This window comes from Manis javanica, chromosome 2 (genome assembly GCF_040802235.1).
Source record: "Manis javanica isolate MJ-LG chromosome 2, MJ_LKY, whole genome shotgun sequence".
NCBI lineage: Eukaryota > Metazoa > Chordata > Mammalia > Pholidota > Manidae > Manis > Manis javanica.
The window spans coordinates 114,017,636-114,041,897 of record NC_133157.1 but is presented as its reverse complement, the minus strand read 5'-3'; the positions used below and the strand labels follow the sequence as shown (position 1 = coordinate 114,041,897).

General features: G+C 36.5%; 1 protein-coding gene across 2 annotated transcripts in view; it reads left to right on the top strand.

Annotated features, from left to right (window-relative positions):
* Positions 1–24,262, top strand: part of LOC140847803 (serine/threonine-protein kinase TAO1-like) — a 199,140-nt gene that overhangs the window by 153,862 nt on the left and 21,016 nt on the right. For both annotated transcript variants that reach the window (XM_073229158.1, XM_073229157.1), the window contains 6 exons: positions 246–337; positions 8,779–8,872; positions 10,382–10,463; positions 12,878–13,045; positions 14,894–15,097; positions 18,572–18,808. In XM_073229158.1, coding sequence (XP_073085259.1) covers positions 246–337; positions 8,779–8,872; positions 10,382–10,463; positions 12,878–13,045; positions 14,894–15,097; positions 18,572–18,808 — 877 coding nt within the window. The remainder of the gene's footprint in view (positions 1–245; positions 338–8,778; positions 8,873–10,381; positions 10,464–12,877; positions 13,046–14,893; positions 15,098–18,571; positions 18,809–24,262) is intronic.

Genomic DNA, 24,262 nt, shown 5'->3' with positions numbered 1-24,262 from the left:
TTTCCTCGAGGATGCTGGTATGTGATCATGACAAATGGTGAGAATAAGTCTAACACTGTATATGCAACAGTAAATATTTACCTCACAACCTGTAATGCATTTATTTCCCATTATAAGAATTCTTATGTCCAGACATGTCATCTGGAATTCACACAGGTATTCTCCATGTGGATGGTCATTACATTTTTAAAGAATAGTATACTTTTCTTTTCTTTTATAACTTTAAGTAACATTTTATGTTTTAGGATGGCCCCAGAAATAATTTTAGGCAGGAATGAAGAACAATATGATAGCAAAGTAGATGTATGGTCTCTGGGGATAACATGTATTGAAATAGGTAAGCATCACTCTTTATTACTGTGTAGTAAGTTTTGATCAATGTTTCACCTCAATTTCTGTACCAAAGTACAGTTTTTCATTTTTATGTCAGTGTTTAAGGGGAGCAATAAATCTATCAAGGTTGTCACTTTGGTTATTTGGCAATTTGTATATATATGTTAGTTTAGGTATATTATATTTGCTGTATTAAATTAGGTCTAAAATAGTTTCTACTGTGGTATTAATTTTGAGGTATCTGTGTCTAAAATTTAATGAGTATTTGTTAAACACCTAGAATATGTCTATGGTTATAGATTTACCATCTATGAAGGGTCTCTAAAGCATTTATGAATGCTTTAGAGTAGTAGTACCACTACTAAAGTTACTTAATACTTCATGTTAGGTATGAGGATTAGGTTATTAGCTTGCATACCTTATTGTACAATTTAATTTTTTTTATTTTGGTATCATTACTCTACAATTACATGAAGAACATTATGTTTACTAGGCTCCCCCCTTCACCAAGTCCCCCCACACACCCCTTCACAATCACTGTCCATCACCGCAGTAAGATGCTGTAAAATCACTACTTGTCTGCTCTGTGTTGCACAGCCCTCCCCGTGCCCCCACACACTCTACATGCTAATCGTAATGCCTCCTTTCCTTTTCCCCGCCCTTATCTCTCCCTTCCCTCCCATCCTCCCCAGTTCCTTTCCCTTGGGTAACTATTAGTCCATTCTTGGGTTCTGTGATTCTGCTGCTCTTTTGCTCCTTCAGTTTTCCTTTGTTCTTATACTCTGGAGATGCGTGAAATCATTTGGTACTTGTCTTTCTCCACCTGGCTTATTTCACTGAGCATAATTCCCTCTACCTCCATCCATGTAGTTGCAAATGGTAGAATTTGTTTTTTCCTTATGACTGAGTAATATTCCATTGTGTATATGTACCACATCTTCTTTATCCATTCATCTACTGATGGACATTTAGGTTACTTCCATATCTTGGCTATTGTAAATAGTGCAGTGATAAACATAGGGGTGCAGCTGTCTTTTTCAAACTGGAGTGCTGCATTCTTAGGGTAAATTCCTAGAAGTGAAATTCCTGGGTCAAATGGTATTTCTATTTTGAGCATTTTGAGGCACCTCCATACTGCTTTCCACAATGGTTGAACTAATTTACATTCCCACCAGCAGTATAGGAGGGTTCTTCTTTCCCCACAACCTCGCCAACATCTGTTGTTGTTTGTCTTTTCGATGATGGTGATCCTTACTGGTGTGAGGTGATATCTCATTGTGGTTTTAATTTGCATTTCTCTGATGACAAGTGATGTGGAGCTTCTTTTCATGTGTCTTTGGGCCATCTGAATTTCTTCTTTAGAGAACTGTCTATTCAGCTCCTCTGCCCATTTTTAATTGGATTATTTGCTTTTTCCTTGTTGAGGTGTGTGAGCTCTTTATATATTTTGCATGTCAACCCTTTATTGGATCTGTCATTTTCGAATATATTCTCCCATACTGTAGGGTGCCTTTTTGTTCTATTGATGGTGTCCTTTACTGTACAGAAGCTTCTCAGCTTGATATAGTCCCATTTGTTCATTTTTGCATTTGTTTCCCTTGCCCGGGGAGATATGTTCAAGAAGAGGTCACTCATGTTTATGTCTAAGAGATTTTTGCCTATGTTTTTTTCTAGAGTTTTATGGTTTCATGACTTACATTCAAGTCTTTGATCCATTTCAAATTTACTTTTGTGTGTGGGGTTAGACAGTGATCCAGCTTCATTCTCTTACATGTAGCTGTCCAGTTTTGCGAGAACCATCTTTTGAAAATACTGTCATTTCCCCATTGTATGTCCATGGCCCCTTTATCGAATATTAGTTGACCATATATGTTTGGGTTAATGTTTGGAGTCTCTGTTCTGTTCCATTGGTCTGTGGCTCTGTTCTTGTGCCAGTACCAAATTGTCTTGATTACTGTGTCTATGTAGTAGAGCTTGAAGTTGGGGAGTGAGATCCCCCCTACTTTATTCTTCCTTCTCAGGATTGCTTTGGCTATTCAGGGTCTTTGGTGTTTCCATATGTATTTTTGAACTATTTGTTCCAGTTTATTGAAGAATGCTGTTGGTAATTTAATAGGGATTGCATCGAATCTGTATATTGCTTTGGCCAGGATGGCATTTGACGATATTAATTCTTCCTAGCCAAGAGCATGGGATGAGTTTCCATTTGTTTTTCTCTTAAGAGTGTCTTGTAGTTTTCAGGGTACAGGTCTTTCACTTCCTTGGTTAGGTTTATTCCTAGGTATTTTATTCTTTTTGATGCTACTGTGAATGGAATTGTCTTCCTGATTTCTCTTTCTATTAGTTTATTGTTAGTGTATAGGAAAGCCACAGATTTCTATGTGCTAATTTTGTATCCTGCAACTTTGCTGAATTCCGATATTAGCTCTAGTAGTTGCGGAGTGGAGTCTTTAGGGTTTTTTATGTGCAATATCATGTCATCTGCAAATAGTGACAGTTTAACTTCTTCTTTACCAATATGGATTCCTTGTATTTCTTTCTTTTGTCTAATTGCCATGGCTAGGATCTCCAGTACTATGTTGAATAACAGTGGGGATAGTGGGCATCCCTGTCTTGTTCCCGATATCAGAGGGAAAGCTTTCAGCTTCTCGCTGTTCAGTATGATGTTGGCTGTGGGTTTATCATATATGGCCTTTATTATGTTGAGGTACCTGCCCTCTATACCCATTTTGTTGAGAGTTTTTATCGTGAATGGATGATGAATTTTATCGAATGTTTTTCAGCATCTATGGAGATGATCATGTGGATTTTGTCTTTCTTTTTGTTGATGTGGTGGATGATGTTGATGGATTTTCGAGTGTTGTACCATTCTTGCATCCCTGGGATGAATCCCATTTGGTCATGGTGTACGATCCTTTTGATGTATTTTTGATTTTGGTTTGCTAATATTTTGTTGAGTATTTTTGCATCTATGTTCATCAGGGATATTGGTCTGTAGTTTTCTTTTTTGATGGGGTCTTTGCCTGGTGTTGGTATTAGGGTGATGTCGGCTTCATAGAATGAGTTTGGGAGTATTCCCTCTTCCATTTTTTGGAAAACTTTAAGGAGAATGGGTATTATGGCTTCTGTGAATGTCTGATAAAATTCCGAGGTAAATCCATCTAGCCCAGGGGTTTTGTTCTTTGGTAGTTTTTTGATTACCACTTCAATTTCGTTGCTGGTAATTGGTCTGTTTAGATTTTCTGTTTCTTTCTGGGTGAGTCTTGAGGGTTGTATTTTTCTAGGAAGTTGTCCATTTCTCCTAGGTTTCCCAGCTTGTTAGCATATAGGTTTTCATAATACTCTCTAATAATTCTTTGTATTTCTGTGGGGACTGTCATGATTTTTCCTTTCTCGTTTCTGATTCTCTTGATGTGTGTTGACTCTCTTTTCCTCTTAATAAGTCTGGCTAGAGGCTTATCTATTTTGTTTATTTCCTCGAAGAACCAGCTCTTGGTTTCATTGATTTTTGCTATTGTTTTATTCTTCTCAATTTTATTTATTTCTTCTCTGATCTTCATTATGTCCCTCCTTCTGCTGACCTTAGGCGTCTTTTGTTCTTCTTTTTCCAGTTTCGATATTTGTGACCTTAGACTATTCATTTGTGATTGTTCTTCCTTCTTTAAATATGCCTGGATTGCTATATACTTTCCTCTTAAGACTGCTTTTGCTGTATCCCACAGTAGTTGGGGCTTTGTGTCGTTGTTGTCGTTTGTTTCCATAAATTGCTGGATCTCCATTTTGATTTGGTCATTTATCCATTGATTATTTAGGACCATGTTGTTAAGCCTCAATGTGTTTGTGGGCCTTTTTGCTTTCTGTGTACAGTTTATTTCTAATTTTATGCCTTTGTGGTCTGAAAAGTTGGTTGGTAGGATTTCAATCTTTTGGAATTTACTGAGGCTCTTTTTGTGGCCTAGTATGTGGTCTATTCTGGAGAATGTTCCATGTGCACTTGAGAAGAATGTGTATCCTGTTGTTTTTGGATGTAGAGTTCTGTAGATGTCTATTAGGTCCATCTGTTCTAGTGTGTTGTTCAGTGCCTCTGTGTCCTTATTTATTTTCTGTCTGGTGGATCTGTCCTTTGGAGTGAGTGCTGTTTTGAAGTCTCCCAGAATGAATGCATTGCATTCTATTTCCTCCTTTAATTCTGTTAGTATTTGTTTCACATATGTTTGTGCTCCTATATTGGGTGCATATACCATTTATAATGGTTATATCCTCTTGTTGGACTGAGCCCTTTATCATTATGTGATGTCCTTCTTTATCTTTTGTTACTTTCTTTATTTTGAAGTCTATTTTGTCTGATACTAGTATGGCAACACCTGCTTTTTTCTCTCTTTTTCCATCCCTTGACTTTAAGTCTGTGCATGTCTTTGGGTTTGAGGTGAGTCTCTTGTAAGCAGCATATGGATGGATCTTGCTTTTTTATCCATTCAATTACTCTGTGTGTTTTGATTGGTGCATTCAGACCATTTACATTTAGGGTGATTATTGAAAGGTATGTACTTATTGCCATTGCATGCTTTAAGTTTGTGGTTACCAAAGGTTCAAGGTTAGCTTCTTTACTATCTTACTGTCTAACTTAACTCACTTATTGAGCTCTTATAAACACGGTCTGATGATTCTTTATTTCTCTCCCTTCTTATTCCTCCTCCTCCCTTCTTCATATGTTGGGTGTTTTGTTCTGTGCTCTTTTTAGGAGTGCTCCCATCTAGAGCAGTCCATGTAAGATGCCCTGTAGAGGTGGTTTGTGGGAGGCAAATTCCCTCAACTTTTGCTTCAATGGGAATTGTTTAATCCCTCCTTCATGTTTAAATGATAATCGTGCTGGATACAGTAATCTTGGTTCGAGGCCCTTCTGTTTCATTGCATTAAATATATCATGCCATTCTCTTCTGGCCTGTAGGGTTTCTGTTGAGAAGTCTGATGATAGCCTGATGGGTTTTCCTTTGTAGGTGGCCTTTTTTTCTCTCTGGCTGCCTTTACTTTGTCCTTGTCTTTGATCTTTGCCATTTTAATTATTATGTGTCTTGGTGTTGCCCTTCTTGTATCCCTTGTCATGGGAGTTCTGTGTACCTCTGTGGTCTGAGAGGCCATTTTCTCCCCTAGTTTGGGGAAGTTTTCAGCAATTATTTCATCAAAGACACTTTCTATCCCTTTTTCTCTCTCTTCTTCTTCTGGTACCCCTATAATGTGGATATTGTTCCGTTTCGATTGGTCACTCAGTTCTCTTAAAATTCTTTCATTCCTGGAGATCCTTTTCTCTCTCTCTGCATCAGCTTCTCTGCGTTCCTGTTCTCTGTTTTCTAGTCCATTAATGGTCTCTTGATTCTTGTCCATTCTCTTTTGAAGTCCTTCCAGAGCTTGTTTTATTTTTGTATTCTCCCTCCTTAGTTCCATCAGCATGGTTATGACTTTTGTTTTGAATTCTTTTTCAGGAAGACTGGTTAAATCTGTCTCCCCAGGTTCCTTTTCAGGGGAAGATGTTGCAGATGTCAAAACTGTCTGGGTTAGTCTTGTCTGGATCAAATTTTTTTGCCTTCTTCTGTTGATAGGTGCAGTGGTGAGCTATTGGCTTTCTGTCACCTGGGAGAGCTAAGGCTTTCCACTTGCTCCTGGCCTCTTTACTGGGACAACTGCGACCCCTAGTGGCTTATGTTGGGTAGCTGTGTATAGACTGGGTCTCTATGTCTTGCCCGGCTGGTATGGAGGAAGCTCCCTTGCTGTGGGAGTGGCCAGCCTCAGGCTGCTGCTATGCTCTGGTGGGGCCCCAGAGGGGTAATGGACGGGGAGCTGTTTGGCTGTTTACCTCTGTGAGGGGTCTCAGAGCTGTTGCCCAGGGGGTTAGTGTGCCCAGAGTTCCCTGGAATTTCCAGCTGCTATACTGTGACCCAGGATGCTTCCATCCAGCTGTGGCATCCCTGTCCCTTTAAGACTTTCAAAAAGCACTCGCTTTTCTTTGTCACAGGGGCACCGGCTTCGAGACCCACTCACAGATCTTGCTGTCCTGTTTCCCTAGTTTCTAGCACTCCACGCATGCACTGTGTCTGCGCTCTGGTACGGATGGCTAGGGCTGGGTGTTCAGCAGTCCTGGGCTCCCTCTCCCTCTCCGCTCCTACTCATCTCCTCCTGCCAGGAGCTGGGGTGAGGGGCACTCGGGTCCCACCAGGCCGGGACTTGTATCTTACCCCTTTCACCAGGCCCTGGGTTCTCGAGGGTGTGGATGTAGTCTGGCTGTTGTCCTGTGTCTTCTGGTCTCTCTTTTAGGATTAGTTGTATTTGTTATATTTTCAAAAACATATATGTTTTTTGGAGGAGATTCCAACTGTCTTACTCATGCCGCCGTCTTCAAACTACTCATTCTTAAAGCTGTTGGGAGGACAGTATAAAATAGGCGTCCATGTCACCTGCTGAGCCATGGTAGCCCAGCGTGGCATGTCAGAGTCCTGTGAGGAGGGGAGTGAGTTTCCACAGACAGAATGCCTTGTATGTGGAAGCAGAACCTGTGCAGGGAGGGTGGCAGTCAAGTTTGGAGATTCAGAGTCCTGGTGGGGTAACCAAAGCATTCAGACCTGGAAGTAGCCCAGCATGGGGTGTCAGAGGCCACAGAGCACGTCCACATTTGGGGGTGGGTCACCTGACGCAGTGGCAGTGCCTGATTGAAAGGAAGGGGGCTTCCCTCCTGAGGGCTGATGAGGAGGGCCTCACTGCAGAAAGTGATCCAGATTAGATGGGGTGTCAGAAACTGAGTGGATGAAGTGGACATTCACACTGTAGACAGGCTTAGAATGGGGTTTGAAAACTTGATGGGGAAAAGGGGAAAGGGTGGTGGCCAAGATGGGGGAGACTGGCTATATACAGGGGTGAGTCATCAAATATATTAAGGATAATGAGAGTGAGGTTTCTTACTGTCCGAGAAGGGTGCTGCAAATAGTGGAAAGAGAAGGCTCGAATAAATAGTACTACAGCATTGGATTTGAGATATTGTAGTGAACTCAGTTGTTTTCAATAAACAACTAAAGATATTTAATGTGCAAGTATGAATACAAATATATGAGGGACATGTGTGTTCCCTTCTTTTATCCACTGACAGGATCTAAGAGAAGTGGCACGGGCAGTAGCAGTGAGTACACTGCCTGCCACAGCTCCTTGGTGCCGTGTCTACAGTAGGGAAAGCATAAGATGATCCTGGAACATCTTAGTGTGCCAGAGAGCAAGGAACTGAGCTGGGAATGATGGAGCCATGCCTGAAAGGCAGAAGTCGGCTTCAAAAGATTCTCAACTGCTCAAAAATGAAACAATTTCAACATCAAAATAAATGATAGTAGCAGGTTATAAATTATTAAGTGAAGAATCTAAATCTATACAATAAGAGAATAAAATGATCTTTATGCAAAACAGAATATTTATATAGACTCAAGTACCTTTTCACAAATACTTAATAATTACAAAGGAAAAAAGTGAAACTTCACCATGAAACCTTGTGGAATGGCCGTAAGTGATCAAAGTGAACACCATCAATGACAAGATGATCTGAAACCATGGACCTGTTCTATAGGATCATCATGGAATACACTGAGAAAAGCGTGACACTTGCTTCTGTAATATTCCTGCCAGAGATGTGGAAACTAAATTTAATAACAGCACAAAGCCAAACTGAGGGATATTTGAGAGTCAAAATTGTATACTTGTGAATTGTCAAGGTCATGACTTCAATTGTCACCTTAAGACTAGAAAAAGAAGGGCAAATTCAATCCACAGTAAACAGAACAAAGAGACCCAGAAAAGATCAAATCAGAAATCAATTAAATAGAAAATGAAAACAATGAGAAAATCAATGAGATCACAAATTAGTTCTTTGGGAAAATTAATGAAATTAATAAACCTCTGGCTAGATCAAACAGAAAGAAGACACAAACAACCAATATCAGGAATGACAGGGGACATGACTCCAGATTTTACACATATTGAAAGGATTATAGGGATATTTTATGAACAATTTTATGTAAGTTTAAAACTTAGAAAAAATGGACAATTTCCTTTAAGGATACAGATGATCGAAGGTCATTTTTACTACAAAGGACATTATTGGGACATTTGATTGAAACTACAGTGGAGCTTGAGGATTAGATAATAGTCATGTATTCATATTAATGGTCTGATTTAATGACTGTATTAGGTTCTCTTAGAATGTTCTTGTTTATTGGAAAAATACACTATTTAGAGATGTTGTGCATCAGGGCTGCAATTTCCTCTCTATTGACTCACTTAACTAAGTTCTCTGAACTCTACTTGCAACTTTTTTCCTAAGTTGGGGTTTATTTAAAAAAAAAAGACTAACAGTACTTCCATGCTCCTATATAACAGGCACATATTTAACAGGAAGTTTTCTTTCTTTTATAGCGGAAAGGGATCCTCCTTTATTTGCTATGAATGCAAAGCGTGCCTTATATCACATTACCAGAAATAACCCCCCTACACTACAGTCTAATGAATGGTGAGTATGGCTGAGAGATATATTGTTCAACATGGTAAAATTTAAATATACTTTTTCATAATGTTATCAAAATGATTTCATTTCAATTAGGTGAAGTGTATATAACCTGAAGAAATATTAAAATAGCTTTATTTTATCCTTACATCATGTTTATCCTTTATTATCTCTACCTTTCATAGCATGTATGTAACTCAGTTCAGAAATAAAAGATAGATGATACTACATGGGAGCAAAAAGTATGGCTTTTGTATAAAAAGTAATATATTTTTGTACCTTAGCGACACATAGAACCCTGAGCATGATTTAAACATTCATATTTTAAAACTGCAGTATATAAATTGCCACAACCTGTACAGATATTTAATTGGGGAATGGTTTATAATTGATATGATATAAAACATACATAAAAATGATTTGATAATTTATCAGAATTACCAGATAATTCATAATTTTTGGATGATTCTAATTGTTATTTATTATTCCGAATGTGCTTTGAGGTTGCATCTCCTAGTGCTTCTTTGATAATACTGTTATTCATGTAGTTTATTGAGAACAGATGGACAATTTTAGGAAAGAAGAATTTTTATCAGTGATAGAAAATTTTAATGAGAAAGTCTTCAGGTATATCTAGCATTTGAAAAATTCTAGGGGACTACCTACCGTACTTAACAAATACTTTAAAATTCACAAGTAAGATGCATAAATTAGCAATAATTTATTTTTTATCATTACATTATTAAGGCAAGTTCACAGGTCTTTGCTGCTTCTGTAGAGATGTTTTGAAGAAATCTTGGCACAGAGTTTATTATGGTACATCTGAATAATAAATACACGAAACACAGGCTGTCTACACTGGTTGATACTTTGGGGATTCAAAAAAGAATTCTTGTATAAAAGAATTAAATCTTATTTGAATATTGATGGAATATTTTTTACTTAGTGCCTTACTGAACTCTCATCAATAACACTATATAATAGTATGTTACAGAATTCTACTTTTTAAAAAAATTTTACTGTTTTCTGGAACTTTTGTCCATTTGCTCAAGGACACTAAATACTTAGGTATAAAAATTGTTATTTCCAAAACAAATAGCGTGATGTTCTGAAACACACTATATGGAAGATGATCCAAGAGTTAAGCAAGAAAGAGACGTGGCTAGAGAAAAGAAAAAAAATACTAAGAAGAATATTATATTAGATTTGAATGCAAAAAGGAAAATGATTGACTTCCCTAATTTACCACACGTAGAATGAGTTGTGATACTTAAGTATGTGAGAGCAGGATTTTAAAATAATGTGTGGAAATCTATCTTTCAAAAATGGTAAAGATTCATTAGTTGCTTTGCATAGCTTTTTATAGACTTACATGATGAAATATATAGTGTATTGTGTCTGCTTTTTTTTTATTATTTCTATTCTCCCTCCCACCCACAGGGACATGCCTTGATTTGTGGATGTGTTTTTAAAGGAAATAGAAATATGTTCACTTAATACTTTCCTTTACAATAGGTCCGGTTCTTTTCGCAACTTTGTAGAGTCTTGCCTCCAGAAAAACCCTAAAGATCGCCCTACATCAAAGACACTTTTAAAGGTCAGTTATACTCTGTTATGTACACCTAAGAAATTATTTTAAAGAATGTGTTTTATCCTTCTTTGATTCCGCATCAGTGTTAAGTATGCTGTGCTGGGTTTTGCTAAAATACTAATTTCATAATACCATTCTTTCTTGGAAATTTTCTTAGTTGCTAAGTTTTTCATTTGTTTTTCAAAATTAACTGCTTTTACCATGTCTGAATAGAATATATAGTTAAATATTCAATATAGTAATACTAAATGACTTAATTTTTATACGTGCAAGAATATATTCATGAGTTACAACTACAAATTTTAACTCATGTGAAACAATGTCATTTCAAAGGTGGCAAAGCATAGTTTAACTTTGGATTTAATTTTTGTATCTACCATACTTTATATATCAATCTGTCCTATATAAAGTAATATGAAAGGAAGAGAAATGATGTGTAATACATTTACATAAATACCTTGGGAGAAAAGAGATTTCAAAAGAACTGTTAAAAATGGATATCACATTTTTATTTCCTTTTGAGAAATATGTTTTTCTGACTTAGCAATGAAAATATTTTAAAAGTAATGTGAATTCTATTCATTTTTCAATAGGTTTGGTTATCTAATTTAAATAAATTATTAGTATATGCTTTCTGTTCTCAAAAATGTTTTCATTTAGAGGTTGACATCTTATTAATAGCAATAATAGTATTGTTCAATTTAATATAGTTCTTAAAACATCTAGATAAGGCATTAGTGAGTAGCAGTTCACTATCTTTTTGTGACCCTAAGGAATTTTGTGGATTTTTCACTAGAAAATTAGACTTTCAGCATGAATGTTTTAGAATTTCAAAGAAGTTCAGTTTATTCTCACCAACACGCAGTTCAATATGCAAGGATATTGAAAGGATCGTGTACATATTCAGTAGGGTTATTTGCAACTACAGTATGTAAAAGAGCAGTATAAAGTTTCAGTAACACTTAGGGAATTCTAGGCCCTAAGCACACTTACAGTCTCAAATGAAAGCCCAAAAACTAGGTATTCACAGTAGCAACAAAAGGTTTAGTACAGCTATGAATTTATGTAAGTGAAAAATAAGCAGGATCCATTTGTAGAAAACTATTAAATAACTTAGAATTACAAGATATATTATTTTCGGATAAAAAAGACCGAATATTATAAATAGTGCTACATACCAAGCTAAGGCTCAGGAAACGGAAGAATGTGACAGGCTTCTTACATTTGCCTAATGAAGGCAAAAGAAGCTCTTTTGGTAATAACCCAACCCACCAGGAATGGGTACTTGACCTTGGGTGATCCTAAACCTGCATATGTATTCATGTACCTGGTCCATTTTGTATATTGACATTATTGGAAGTGATAGGAAGAATCTGTCAAGTGCATCCTTTTCTTTGGCCTAATCACATTTCGGTTGCAGTCTGTCATAAGGAAAAAAAATAAAATGGAATAAAGTGACTTACTGTATGAAGCTATTTATCTCAGAATGAAAAATTGAAAATAATTATCCAGAATTAGAATAATGGTCATGTAATTTTGGCATGAACATTTGATGAAATAATCTGTAGGCATTATGAGTTGAAATAACATACTTATAGCAATAAAAGAGAATAATATATAGTTACAACTCTTCAGAGAAGAAATAAATTTGAGCTAATAAAGGAGATAAAAGTCTTAAAAGAATTCATGATCATCTCATGAACTCCAGTGTACAAGTCATCTTTCTGCAATCTGTGTGCTAACTACAAAACAAAATCTATACATGGAAAATTTCTGAGAAGAAATAAATATCCAAAAAATACCAAATGTAACAATGATAATCTTATAGTTCAATTTTCTTTCTACTTTTCTGTATTGGATAATGTTAAGCTTTATTAAATATTAATGGTAAAAATCACTAATACATAACATCTTTTAATCAACTGCTAGTGTTTTATGAAGTTTCATTTAAGCAACATAAAGAACCCATTATACCCAAGTAGTATGTTATGTAATTCACCATCAGTAAATACATTCCTGTTGAAATCTAATGTAATTCAGAACTGATAGTGTCTCCTCTATGAAACTAGTTCTAAGAATTTGTAAGCGTTTACTTAGGGCTCTATTTGGACTTAATTCTTAATGTTTACTTAGACACTGATTATTTCAACTCTGCCTTTTCATTTGGCCAACAAAGGTGTCATGTTCAAAGTTTTCATAAAAAGTACAGGGGAAGTTATGTAGGCACAGAGTGTATACATGTAAATTAAATTTTATAAATATAAGAGTAAAAAGCATAGCAGAATTAGATAACTATAGATTACATGCATTATCTATAATTATTTAGGATAGTAACTCTAGTGTCCAAGAAGGGATTCATTTGTTCTGAATGAAAAAATATATAGGTCTCAACCTGACTTTTGCCTTCTACTCTTAACCAGCACCCATTTCTTCTTCGGGAGCTCCCTACAACAGTGGTAACAGATCTCCTTCAAAGGGCAAAGGAAGAAAAAAAAAGAGTGCTGGACAAGCTGCGCAATCGAAAGACGAAGAAGGTCCTTTCCCAGGAGGCACATAAAGGGCCAGCAGCAGAAGCACCGGAAGAAAAGGTAATAACTTAGAAATGGCTCAAGTATTGGGGTCTCTTTATTGGCTTCTTTCCTTATGGAACTTCTCTTGCCAGGAATCTTTTATATCAGTGGTTTCCAGATTGTGTCTTCACAGTGATTCTCTAAGGTCCCAGGTGGAGAAAAAGGTTTTGCATTCTTTAAACCAACCTCTTGGTAGTGTACATTAGCATAGTAAAGCTCTGTGAAGTCTTTTCTTAGAGAAACCTGTTCAACTTTTATTTAATCTAGTCCCTCTCAAAATTCTGGTCTACTGAACACTTTTTTGCCTGATTGTCTGATGGCATGGGACACGCTTTTGGAAGTATTTGAAATTACAGGCTTTGGAAGTTGACGGTGCTCACAGAGAAGTCATTAGAATTACCAACCATTCTCCTTATCTTGTTTATTGTATAAACCTCTCCCCCAGTGCCTTTTGTGTAATGTTTGATAAATGTTTATTAAATTGGAAATTTCTTGCTTTTTTAAAAATAAGTAAGTAAATAAATAAAATAAACATGTGACTTAGCTAAATTTATCCTGGGGGGAAAAATTACCAAGCATTCTTATTCTGTTACTAAGAACACTTCATTCTTTTCAGTTGTGTATAGGGATTCATTCCTCTACAGGGTTCTAAAATACTCATTTTATAGGTGTGGAAAGTAATGCTCAGAGTGGTTAACTAACTTACTGTAGAAGCATATGGGTTCGGATTCATATATTACTCTTGAGACCAAGTTGTTTCCATGTTGCCATGTTTCCAAATTTGCAGTAGAAATGTTACAAAACTTCCTCAAAGGAAAATATAAAGCTTATGATTTGTGGAGCTATCTTTTTTAGTCTAAGTATTTTCTGTTTTCTTCTTTGCTCATGTCCCAATGCCAAAGCTTTGATTCTTTTTTATTGCTTTCTATTGAGAAAGATCCTTGCATTCTGAAAACAGGAGTAGTAGTTACTTTTCTTTTTAATAACACTACATAATTAATGAACTATAAAATAGAAGACTTTCTTACATACAGTTTTGGTATTTTTGTTATTGTTTTTTAGTTCTAACAGTAGTCACTAGAAAATTGGGGCTATTTTAGGTATATGAAATGCTTTAGTAAAGTGAAATTAATAAAATTCTGTCATTAAACATTAGAATAACAGCAACTTTTTAAGGCTGTGGATGTAAGAAAAGATCCTCCATATACCATGGGTCTGTATGTATCATTCTGCATATCTTAAAGAGGTTTGGTATGGTAAGACTATAATATTGGTGCCCAGATACCAAAGCCTGCCGGGTTTATTGGGAAGAACAGTCTTCCAATTATGATTAAATATATATGCAACTTTTAATTTTACATAAAAATAGATAGGAATTAATATTAAATTACTTAGTGGAAGAAGTTTAGGCTAAAGACTATATTTTCAGAAGAAAAGAAATATAAAAGGATTCAATAAAAAATAACTAAAAGGGATGTTTATAGGATTTTTAAAAAGGTTGGGGTTTGTTTTCACCATTGGAATCATTGAGAAATGAGCAGCATCTCTGTGTATACCCCATAAGATGTGTAGGAGAAATGGATTTCAAAGTAATGTCAAAAATTTTAGAGTAAAGACTACACTTTGGAAATAACTCTGATTAACTTTTTCACAGAGTTGGTTTGGCTTTTTGGTATTTACTCGTTGCTCACATTTTAATCTGTCAACTAACAACTGATAAACTTTCTGGTCTTGGCAAATACAAAGAATTTCTCAAAATAGACCACTAACATTCTGAAGACTGTGTGTGCCAAGCAGTGTGCTAGGTGCTAATAATCAAGAATTCAGGAGATAAAGATATTTGAATCTAATACTCTTTTCCCTCAGGACCAAGATCACGGTGTTGGACAGACAGGAGCAGTGCACAATATTGGAAGTCATCAGTCTGTTCCCCGTATGTCCAACAGGACCAGGAGTCAAAGCGGTAGGGTTAACATTCTTCAGGAAGCCTCGGATAACAAGGATGAGCTACACGTGATGGAGGGAATCAAAACAATTATGTCTAATAATTCTGCCATCCGTTCAAGACCTGTGAGTATTTGGATTTCAGTGAAAAAAATTTCAACTTTGCTAACTAGTTTTCCTAGTCTGGTTAGTTTAAGAGTTTGGGGTTTTTTTTTCCTTTGGTGTATCAGAAGTTTGAAACATAATTTAGGCAACTTATTTTAAAATGGCAAAAGGCCTTTTAATTCCCAGTTTAATGTCTGCATTTAGGAAACATGTTTTGAGAATGCAAAAAGAATATTTTTTAAGTCTTAGAATAAATAAATAAATACCATATAATGTATTATTTGAAGTTACTTAGATGAAAACGAAGGTATTTAAAAATAGTAAGTATACAACATAATATTAATGATAATGGTTGCCTTTGGGATGTGGAGAAAGGTTTAAGGTGGGTGATAATGAAAAGTGATTTTTGCATTTTCCATAATGTTTACATTTTAAAAATAAAACTGGGTGTAATTGTAGAAAATTACAACTTCTCAGTTTGGTAAATGTGGATGTTTTCTACTTTCACATGTAAGATTTTAAATTTTCTTGAAAACATTGGAAGGTCAGGTAACTCCTTTTCACAATTGATAGGAATGCTTCCTTTTTAACTTCACTGCTTTCAGTATTACCAAAAGTTAGTAGGCACAATAGCTAAAAGATGGAAACAACCCAAGTGTTCATCAACACATGAATGGATAAACAAACCATAGTGTATATTATATATTATATATATATATATAAATAATATATAATATATATACGATGGTATATTATTCAGCTGTGAAAAGGAACAGTGTTCTAATATATGCTACAATGTGAGTGAACTTTGAAAAAATGCTAAATGATATAAGCCAGACACAAAAGGAAAAATATTATTAGAATTCCACTTATATGCAATATCTAAAATAGGCAAATTCATAGAAAGTAGATTAGAGGTTGCTAAGGGGCAAGTAGAAGATGAAATAAATACTTTTATTTATTATTTTATCATTTTGGTGTCATTAATGTACAATTACATGAGCAACACTATGGTTACTGGACTCCCCCTATTACCAAGTCCCCACCACATACCCCAGTACAGTCACTGTCCATCAGCATACTAAGATGCTACAAACATGTACATGTCTTTGAACATGATGTTTTCATTTCTGTGACAAATACATAGGATAAAATGGCTGAGTCATAGGGCGTATGTATGTTTGACTTTCATAAGAAACATACAGGTATTTTATCTCAGATATGTCCTGCAAATATTTTTTCTCCACCTGTGGTAAATTAAAATTTTTAGTTTTAAAATCCAATTCAAACAACCCACTAAAAATGAGTAAAGGCCATGAAAAAGCTAAAAACTTTTCCTCTAAAATCAGGAATAAGACAAGGATGCCTACTCACAACACTTTTATTCAACAGAGTATTGGAAGTCCTAGCTACATTATCAGGCAAGAAAAAGAAATAAAGGCACCCACACTGGTAAGGAAGAAGTGAAATTGTCATTGTTTGGAGATGACCTGATACTACATAAAAAAAGCCCTAAAGACTCCACCAAAAAACTATTCAAATTAATAAATAAACTATACCTCAATTTTAAAAAATGTGTTAAAGACTTGAATAGACACTTATCCAGAGAATATATACAAATGGCCAACAGCACATGAAAAAATACTCAATATAATTAGTCATTAGGGAAACGCAAATCAAAACTACAATGAGTACTACCTTATAGCCACTAGGATGGCCAGCTATTTTTTTGTTGTTGGTAAGGTATCATTGATATACAATCTTATGAAGGTTTCACATGAGCAACACTGGTTACTACATTTACCCATTCTATTGAGTTCCCACCTAACACCCCATTGAAGTCACTGTCCATCAGCGTAGTAAGATGCTATAGAATCACTGCTTGTCTTCTCTGTGCTATTACTGCCTTCCCCGTCTCCCCCCTCTACACTATGTGTACTAATCATAATGCCCCTTAATCCTCTTCTCCCTCCCTTTCCACCCACCCTTCCCACCCCTTTCCCTTTGGCAACTGCTAGTCCCTTCTTGGACTCTGTGAGTCTGCTGCTGTTTTGTTAGATGGCTAGCTATTAAAAGCGAAAAACAAAAACAAAGATGGAAAATAACAACTAGGGAGCATGTGGAGAAATTGGAACCCTGCTGTATATTGCTGGTAAGAATGCAAAATGTCAGCTGCTGTGGTAAACAGTTGATGATTTCTCAAAAAGTTAAACATAGCGTTTCCCCATGACTCAGCAATTCTACTCCTAGATATATACCCAAAACAATTGAAAGCAGGTACTTAAACAAACGCGTATACACAAATGTTCATAAAAGCAGTATTCACAATAGCCAAAAGGTGGAAACAACACAGAGGTCCAGCGACAAATAAATAGATAAACTAATGAGGGTATGTGCATACAGTGGAATATCATTCAGCTATAAAAAGAAACGAAGTACTGTTACATCCAATACAATAGGGATGAACCTTGGAAACATGCTAGGTGAAAGAAGCCAGACACAACAGGTCACATGTTATATGAAACATCCAAAATAGGTAAATCCATAGACAGAAAATAGATTGGTGGTTACCAGAAGGGGAGATTAGGGAGCAATTGCTTAAAAGATACAGGGTTTTCTTCTGAAGTAATATATATGTTTTGTAACCAGATATGGGCAGTCTTGCAGAACATCACGAATATACTAAATACTACTGAATTGTCTACTTTAAATCATTAGTCATACATTATGTGAATTTTGTCCCTAAGAATCCAGTTTATACATTTTTTTCTTTACAATGGGGCAGTGGTTTCAGAATATCATGAATATACTAAATGCTACTGAATTGTTCACTTTAAATGATTAATCTTACATTATCTGAATTTTGCCTCTATTCGAGAATCCAGTTTGTACATTTTTTTCATTATAATCAGTGTTTTTTGTGTTGTACCCAAGAAATATTTGCTGACCCCAAGGTCATGACAATATTCTGTGTTTTCCTCTGCTCCATGATTCTGGATTTTAGGTTTAGGTCAAGTGACTCTTTTCAAATTAATTTCTGTGTATAGCATGATTAAGCATTTATTTATTTTGAATACAGAGAACCAGTTGTTATGGCAGGATTTGTTAAAAACACTTTCCTCTTTGAATTAACTTGACATTTTGGTAGCAAATCAATTGACTGAATATATGTGGGTTTGTTTCCAGATTTTACTGTGTTCCTTTGCTCTATTCAGCCTGTCCTTATACCAATACCACACTGTTTTGATTACTGAAGTTTACATCTACCAACTTTTCATACCCCCTCAAAACTTTGGCTATTCTAGGTCCTTTACATTCCCACTTAAATTTTAGAACCAGCTAGCTTGTCTGCTTTTTCAGATGATATTTTATTAGAAGCTGTTGACTGGGATCTCCTACATGAATTACCTACTTAGTTGATAGTAGACTGGTCTAAGACGGTTTTGAAAGAAAAAGGTTTTGCTTTACTTCATTCTTTCCTCTCCATTGTTGTAGCTTACAGGGGAAATGCCAGAACATGAGCAGGAATCTCAGCTCAGAGAACAACTGTCTGGCTGTAAGAGAATGACACAGCAACATCAGAAACAGCTGGTGAATCTGGAAAAAAAGTTAAAGGCTAAGATGGATAAGCATCGCCTCAGATTAGAGAAAGATCTTGAAACTCAGCGTAACACCTTTGCTTCAAACATGAAGAAACTTCTCAAGAAACATCAGGTGGCAGTGGAAAAAGAGGTAGCTGACCAGTATTACTAATGTGTTTATTCTCACTTGTGACTATTTCAAAATTAACAAAGATGGCATTTTGATGTTAGGGTATCTGTTCCCCAGAACTAGCAAGTCAATTGGGGAAAGGGAGAAATATTTATATAATAGGTAAAATATCAAGTGCTGAGTTAGGAACCAGTAGATATGGAATTATGTCCTGATAACTTGATACTTTTATCATGTAACAGTGGTTAAGTCAAGTAGATCAGATTAAACATGATGATGTGAGAGGTGAGACAGAGGCCTCCTCCCAAAACCACATATAACACAAAAATATAGTTAATACAACTAACCCTAAAAGATCAACAGGAAAGAAGGCAGCACCAGACTGCTTACACCTGGAGAAAAGAACAGACCTCAAAAAGGGTAACATACCAAAGCCGTGATCTGGGGTGACCTACGCACTTCTCCCACCCCAGCTCACTGGCAGAAGGAAGAGAAATGGAGTGGAGACGGGGTGGAGGCCTAGGACTGCTGAACACCCAGCCCTGGAGATCTGCTGTGGGAGCAAGAACCTATATTGCATGGTGCTCAAGATTAGTGGTGTTGGAAAGCTAAGACAGGAAGAACAGTTAGACAGACTGAGATTCCAGCTGTTGTGGAAAACAGGGATTCACATCCAGCTGCTCTGGGACAAAAGAAAGGCAGGCAGTATGAGAGACTTCCTAACAGTGAGAGGGCTACTAAATGGGCAAGGATTGCACAGGGCTTGCTGCTCAGGAAAAAGGACAGGTAGACAAAATTGTCCAGATGCACTCTGCCCAGCAGGTTGGGAACTTTTCAGGAACTTCAGGCACTCCATCCCCCTGGCTGGCTACACAGCTCCAAAGCCTTCCACCATGATATGCAGCGTGCTGCACCTTCCGGTAGGCTGGCACTGGCTTACAAACCAGCTGCCCCTGCCCTGGCGTCAGTCCATCCAGAGGGATTTCCTGCCTACAGCAGCTACAAATGCAAGGCATAGAGGGTTACACCTGTGTGTTCGACTGACTAGTCTGGCTGTGGAGAGATGCACAGTAGCTGGGAAGCAGGAAACAGCTCTACCCAACCCCCAGTCACCAGTGTCACTCTGCTGAGACCGTGACATCACTCCAAGGGCTAAGTAACTCCAGGGAGTATGCTTTCATGGTCCTAGAGGGTGCCACATACAAATATGAAGTGCCAAAGGAACCTGGTTCAAACCAAAATCCCCAAAACACCAGAAAAGAGGTCAAGTGAAAATGAACTCATCAATCTTCCTAAAAGAGATTTTTAAAAAATCATAAACACATCCATGTAGGTACAGAAAAATACTCAAGAATGCAGGAACAAATCCAGAACAGAGATCCATTAATTACGGAATACAATGTGGGGATTTAAAAGCAGATTAGATATGGTGGAGGAGACGATAAATGAAAAAAAATTAAAGAAGAGGAATGCAAAGAAGCTGAGGCACAGAAAAAAAGATCTCTAGGAATGAAAGAATATTGAGAGAACTGTGTAACCAATCCAACCGGAACAATATTTGTATTATGGGGGTATCAGAAGAAGAAGAGAGAGGAAAAGGGAAAGTGTCTTTGAGGAGGTAATTGCCGAAAACTTCCCCAATCTGGGGAAGGAGGTAGTCTCTCAGGCCATGGAGGTGCACAGATCTCCAAACACAAGGGACCCAAGGAAGACAACACCAAAACATATAATAATTAAAATGGCAAAGATCAAGGATAAGGACAAAATATTAAAAGAAGCCAGAGAGAGAGAAAAGATCACATACAGAGGAAAACCCATCAGGCTATCATCAGACTTCTCAGCAGAAAATTTACAGGCCAGAAAGGATTGGCAGGATTTATTTAATGCAATGAAGCAGAAGCAAGAATACTCTACCTGGCAAGATTATCATTTAACATTGAAGGAGAGATCAAACAATTTCCAGATAAGCAAAAGCTGAGGGAATTTACCTCCCACAAACTGTCTCTGCGGTGTATCTTGCATGGGCTGCTATAGATGGAAGTGTTCCTAAGGCTAAATAGCTGTCACCAGAGGTAATAAAACCACATTAAAGAAAGCAGAACAATTAATTACTAAGCAAATGCAAAATTAAATCAACTATCCCAAAGTAGCTTAGGGATAGACAAAGAGCACAGAATATAATACTTAATATATAAACAATGGAGGAGGAAGAAAAAAGGAGGAGAAAAAAAAGAATCTTTAGATTGTGTTTGTAATAGCACAGTAAGTGAGCTTAGACTCTTAGATAGTAAGGAAGTTTCCCTTGAACCTTTGGTAATCACAAATCTAAAGCCTGCAATGGCAATAAGTACATACCTATTGATAATCACCCTAAATGTAAATGGACTGAATGCACCAATCAAAAGACACAGGGAAATAGAATGGATTAAAAAGCAAGACCCATCTATATGCCACTTAAAAGAGACTCACCTCAAACCCAAAGACATACACAGACTAAAAGTGAAGGGATGGAAAAAGATATTTCATGAAAACAAAAGGGAGAAAAAAGCAGGAGTTACAGTACTTGTATCAGACAAAGTAGGCTTCAAAACAAAGAAAGCCACAAGAGCAAAGGAGGACATTACATAATGATAAAGGGGTCAGTCCAACAAGAGGATATAACCATTATAAATATCTATGCACCCAACACAGGAGCACCTACATATGTGAAACAAATACTAACGGAATTAAAAGAGGAAATAGAATGCAATGCATTCGTTTTAGGAGACTTCAGCACACCACTCACTCCAAAGTACAGATCAACCAGACAGAAAATAAGTAAGGAAACAGAGGCATTGAACAACACATTAGAACAGATGGACCTAACAGATATCTACAGAGTGCTCCACCCAAAAGCCGCAGGATACACATTCTTCTCAAGTGCACATGGAACATTTTCAAGAATAGATTATATGCTAGACTACAAAAAAGAACATCAGTAAATACAAAAATATTGAAATTGAACCAACCATCTTCTCAGACCACAAAGGTATGAAACTAGAAATAAATTACTTAAAGAAAATGAAAAGACCCGCAAACCCATGGAGGCTTAACAACATGCTCCTAAATAATCAATGGATCAATGACCAAATAAAAATAGATCAAGCAATGCAAAATCTGTGGGATTGCCGCTAGGGCTGTGCTAAGAGGGAAGTATATTGCAATACAGGCCTGCCTCAGGAAAGAAGAAAAAATCCGATATGAACAGTCTAAACTCACAATTAACAAAACTAGAAAAAGCAGAACAAATGAGGCCCAAAAGTCAGTAGAAGAGGGACATAATAAAGATTAGAGCAGGCTGAAATAAAATCGAGAAGAATAAAAACAATAGAATCAATGAAAGTAGGAGCTGGTTCTTTGAGAAAATAAGCAAAAATAGAAAAACCCCTAGCCAGACTTATCAAGAAAAAGAGTGTCTAGAAATGAGAAAGGAAAAAATCACTATGGGTACTACAGAAATACAAGGAATTATTAGAGAATACGGTGAAGAATTGTATGCTGAGTGACTTGATAACCCAGAAGGAATGAACAACTTTCAAGAAAAGTACAACCTTCCTTGGCAGACCCAGAAAGGAACAGAAAATCTGAACAGATCAATTACCTGCAGCAAAAACTGAATTGGTAATAAAAATCTACCTAAAAATAAAACTCTTGGACCAGATGGCTTCACTGCTGAATTTTATCAGACATTTAGTGAAGACCTAATACCCATCCTCCTTAAAGCTTTCCAAAAAGTAGACAAGGAGGGAATACTTCCACCCTCATTCTATGAGGCCAGCATCACTCTAATTCCAAAATTAGGCAAATACACCACAAAAAAGTTAAAATAATAGACCAACATCTCTGCTGAACATAGACGCAAAAACACTCAACAAAAGCATAGTAAAAAATATATCAAACAGAGCATCTGTCATGATCAAGTACAATTTTTTCCAGGGATGAAAGTATGGTACAACATTTGAAAATCCATCAGCATCATCCACCACATTAACTAAAATAAAGACAAAAAGCACATGATCATCTCCATAGAAGCAGAAAAAGCACTCGACAAAATTCAACATCCATTCATGGTAAAAAATATCAACAAAATGAGTATAGAGGGCAAGTACCTCAACATAGTAAAGGCCACATATGACAAACCCAAAGCCAACATCATACTTAACAGTGAGAATCTGAAAGCTTTTCCTCTAAGTCGGGAACAAGAGAAGGATGCCCACTCTTTCCACTTTTATTCAAACATAGTCCTGGAGGTCCTAGCCACAGCAATCAGACAACACAAAGAAATAAAAGGCATCCAGATTGGTAAAGAAGAAGTTAAACTGTCACTGTTTGCAGATGACATGATATTATATATAAAAAATCTTAAAAGAATCCACCCCCTAAACTACTAGTACTAAGAACTGAATTCGGCAAAGTGGCAGGATACAAAATTAATACACAGAAATCTCTTGCATTCCTATACACTAATGATGAACTAGCAGAAAGAGAAATCAGGAAAACAATTCCATTCCCAACTGCATGAAAAAGAATAAAATGCCTAGGGATAAACCTAACAAAGGAAGTGAAAGACCTATACACTGAATACTACAAGACATTTAAGAAAAAGAAGATACTAATAAATGGAAATAACATCCCTTGCTCATGGATAGGAAGAATTAATATTGTCAGTATGGCCATCCTGCCTGAAGCAATCTACCGATTCAGTGCAATCCCTATCAAAATGCCAACAGCATTTTTCAGTGAACAAGATCAAATAGTTCTAAAATTCATATGGAACCACAGAAGACCACAAATAGCCAAAGCAATCATGAGAAGGAAGAATAAAGCAGGGGGCAGATTATGCTCCCCAACTTCAACCTCTACTGCAAAGGCAATTTGGTACTGGCACAAGAAAAGACCCAAAGGCCAATAGAACAGGCTAGGGATCCCAGATATAAACCCAAGCAAATGTGGTTAATTAATATACCGTAATGGAGCCATGGACATAGAATGGGGAAATGACAGCATCTTCAATAACTGGTGTTGGCAAAACTGGACAGCTACATGCAAGAGAATGAAACTGGATTATTGTCTAACCCCATACACAAAAGTAAATTCAAAATGGATCAAAGAACTGAATGTAAGTCATGAAACCATAAAACTCTTAGAAGACAACATATGCAAAATCTCTTGAATATAAACATGAGCAACTTTTTCCTGGATGCATCTCCTTGGGCAAGGGAAACAAAAGCAAAAATGAGCAAGTGGGACTACATCAAGCTTCTGTACAGCTAAAGACACCATCAGTAGAACAAAAAGGCATCCTACAGTATGGGAGAATATATTTGTAAACAACATATCCAACAAGTGATTAACATCCAAAATATGTAAAGCGTTCACATGCCTCAACACCCAAAAAGTGAATAACCCAATTAAAAAATGGTCACAGGATATGAA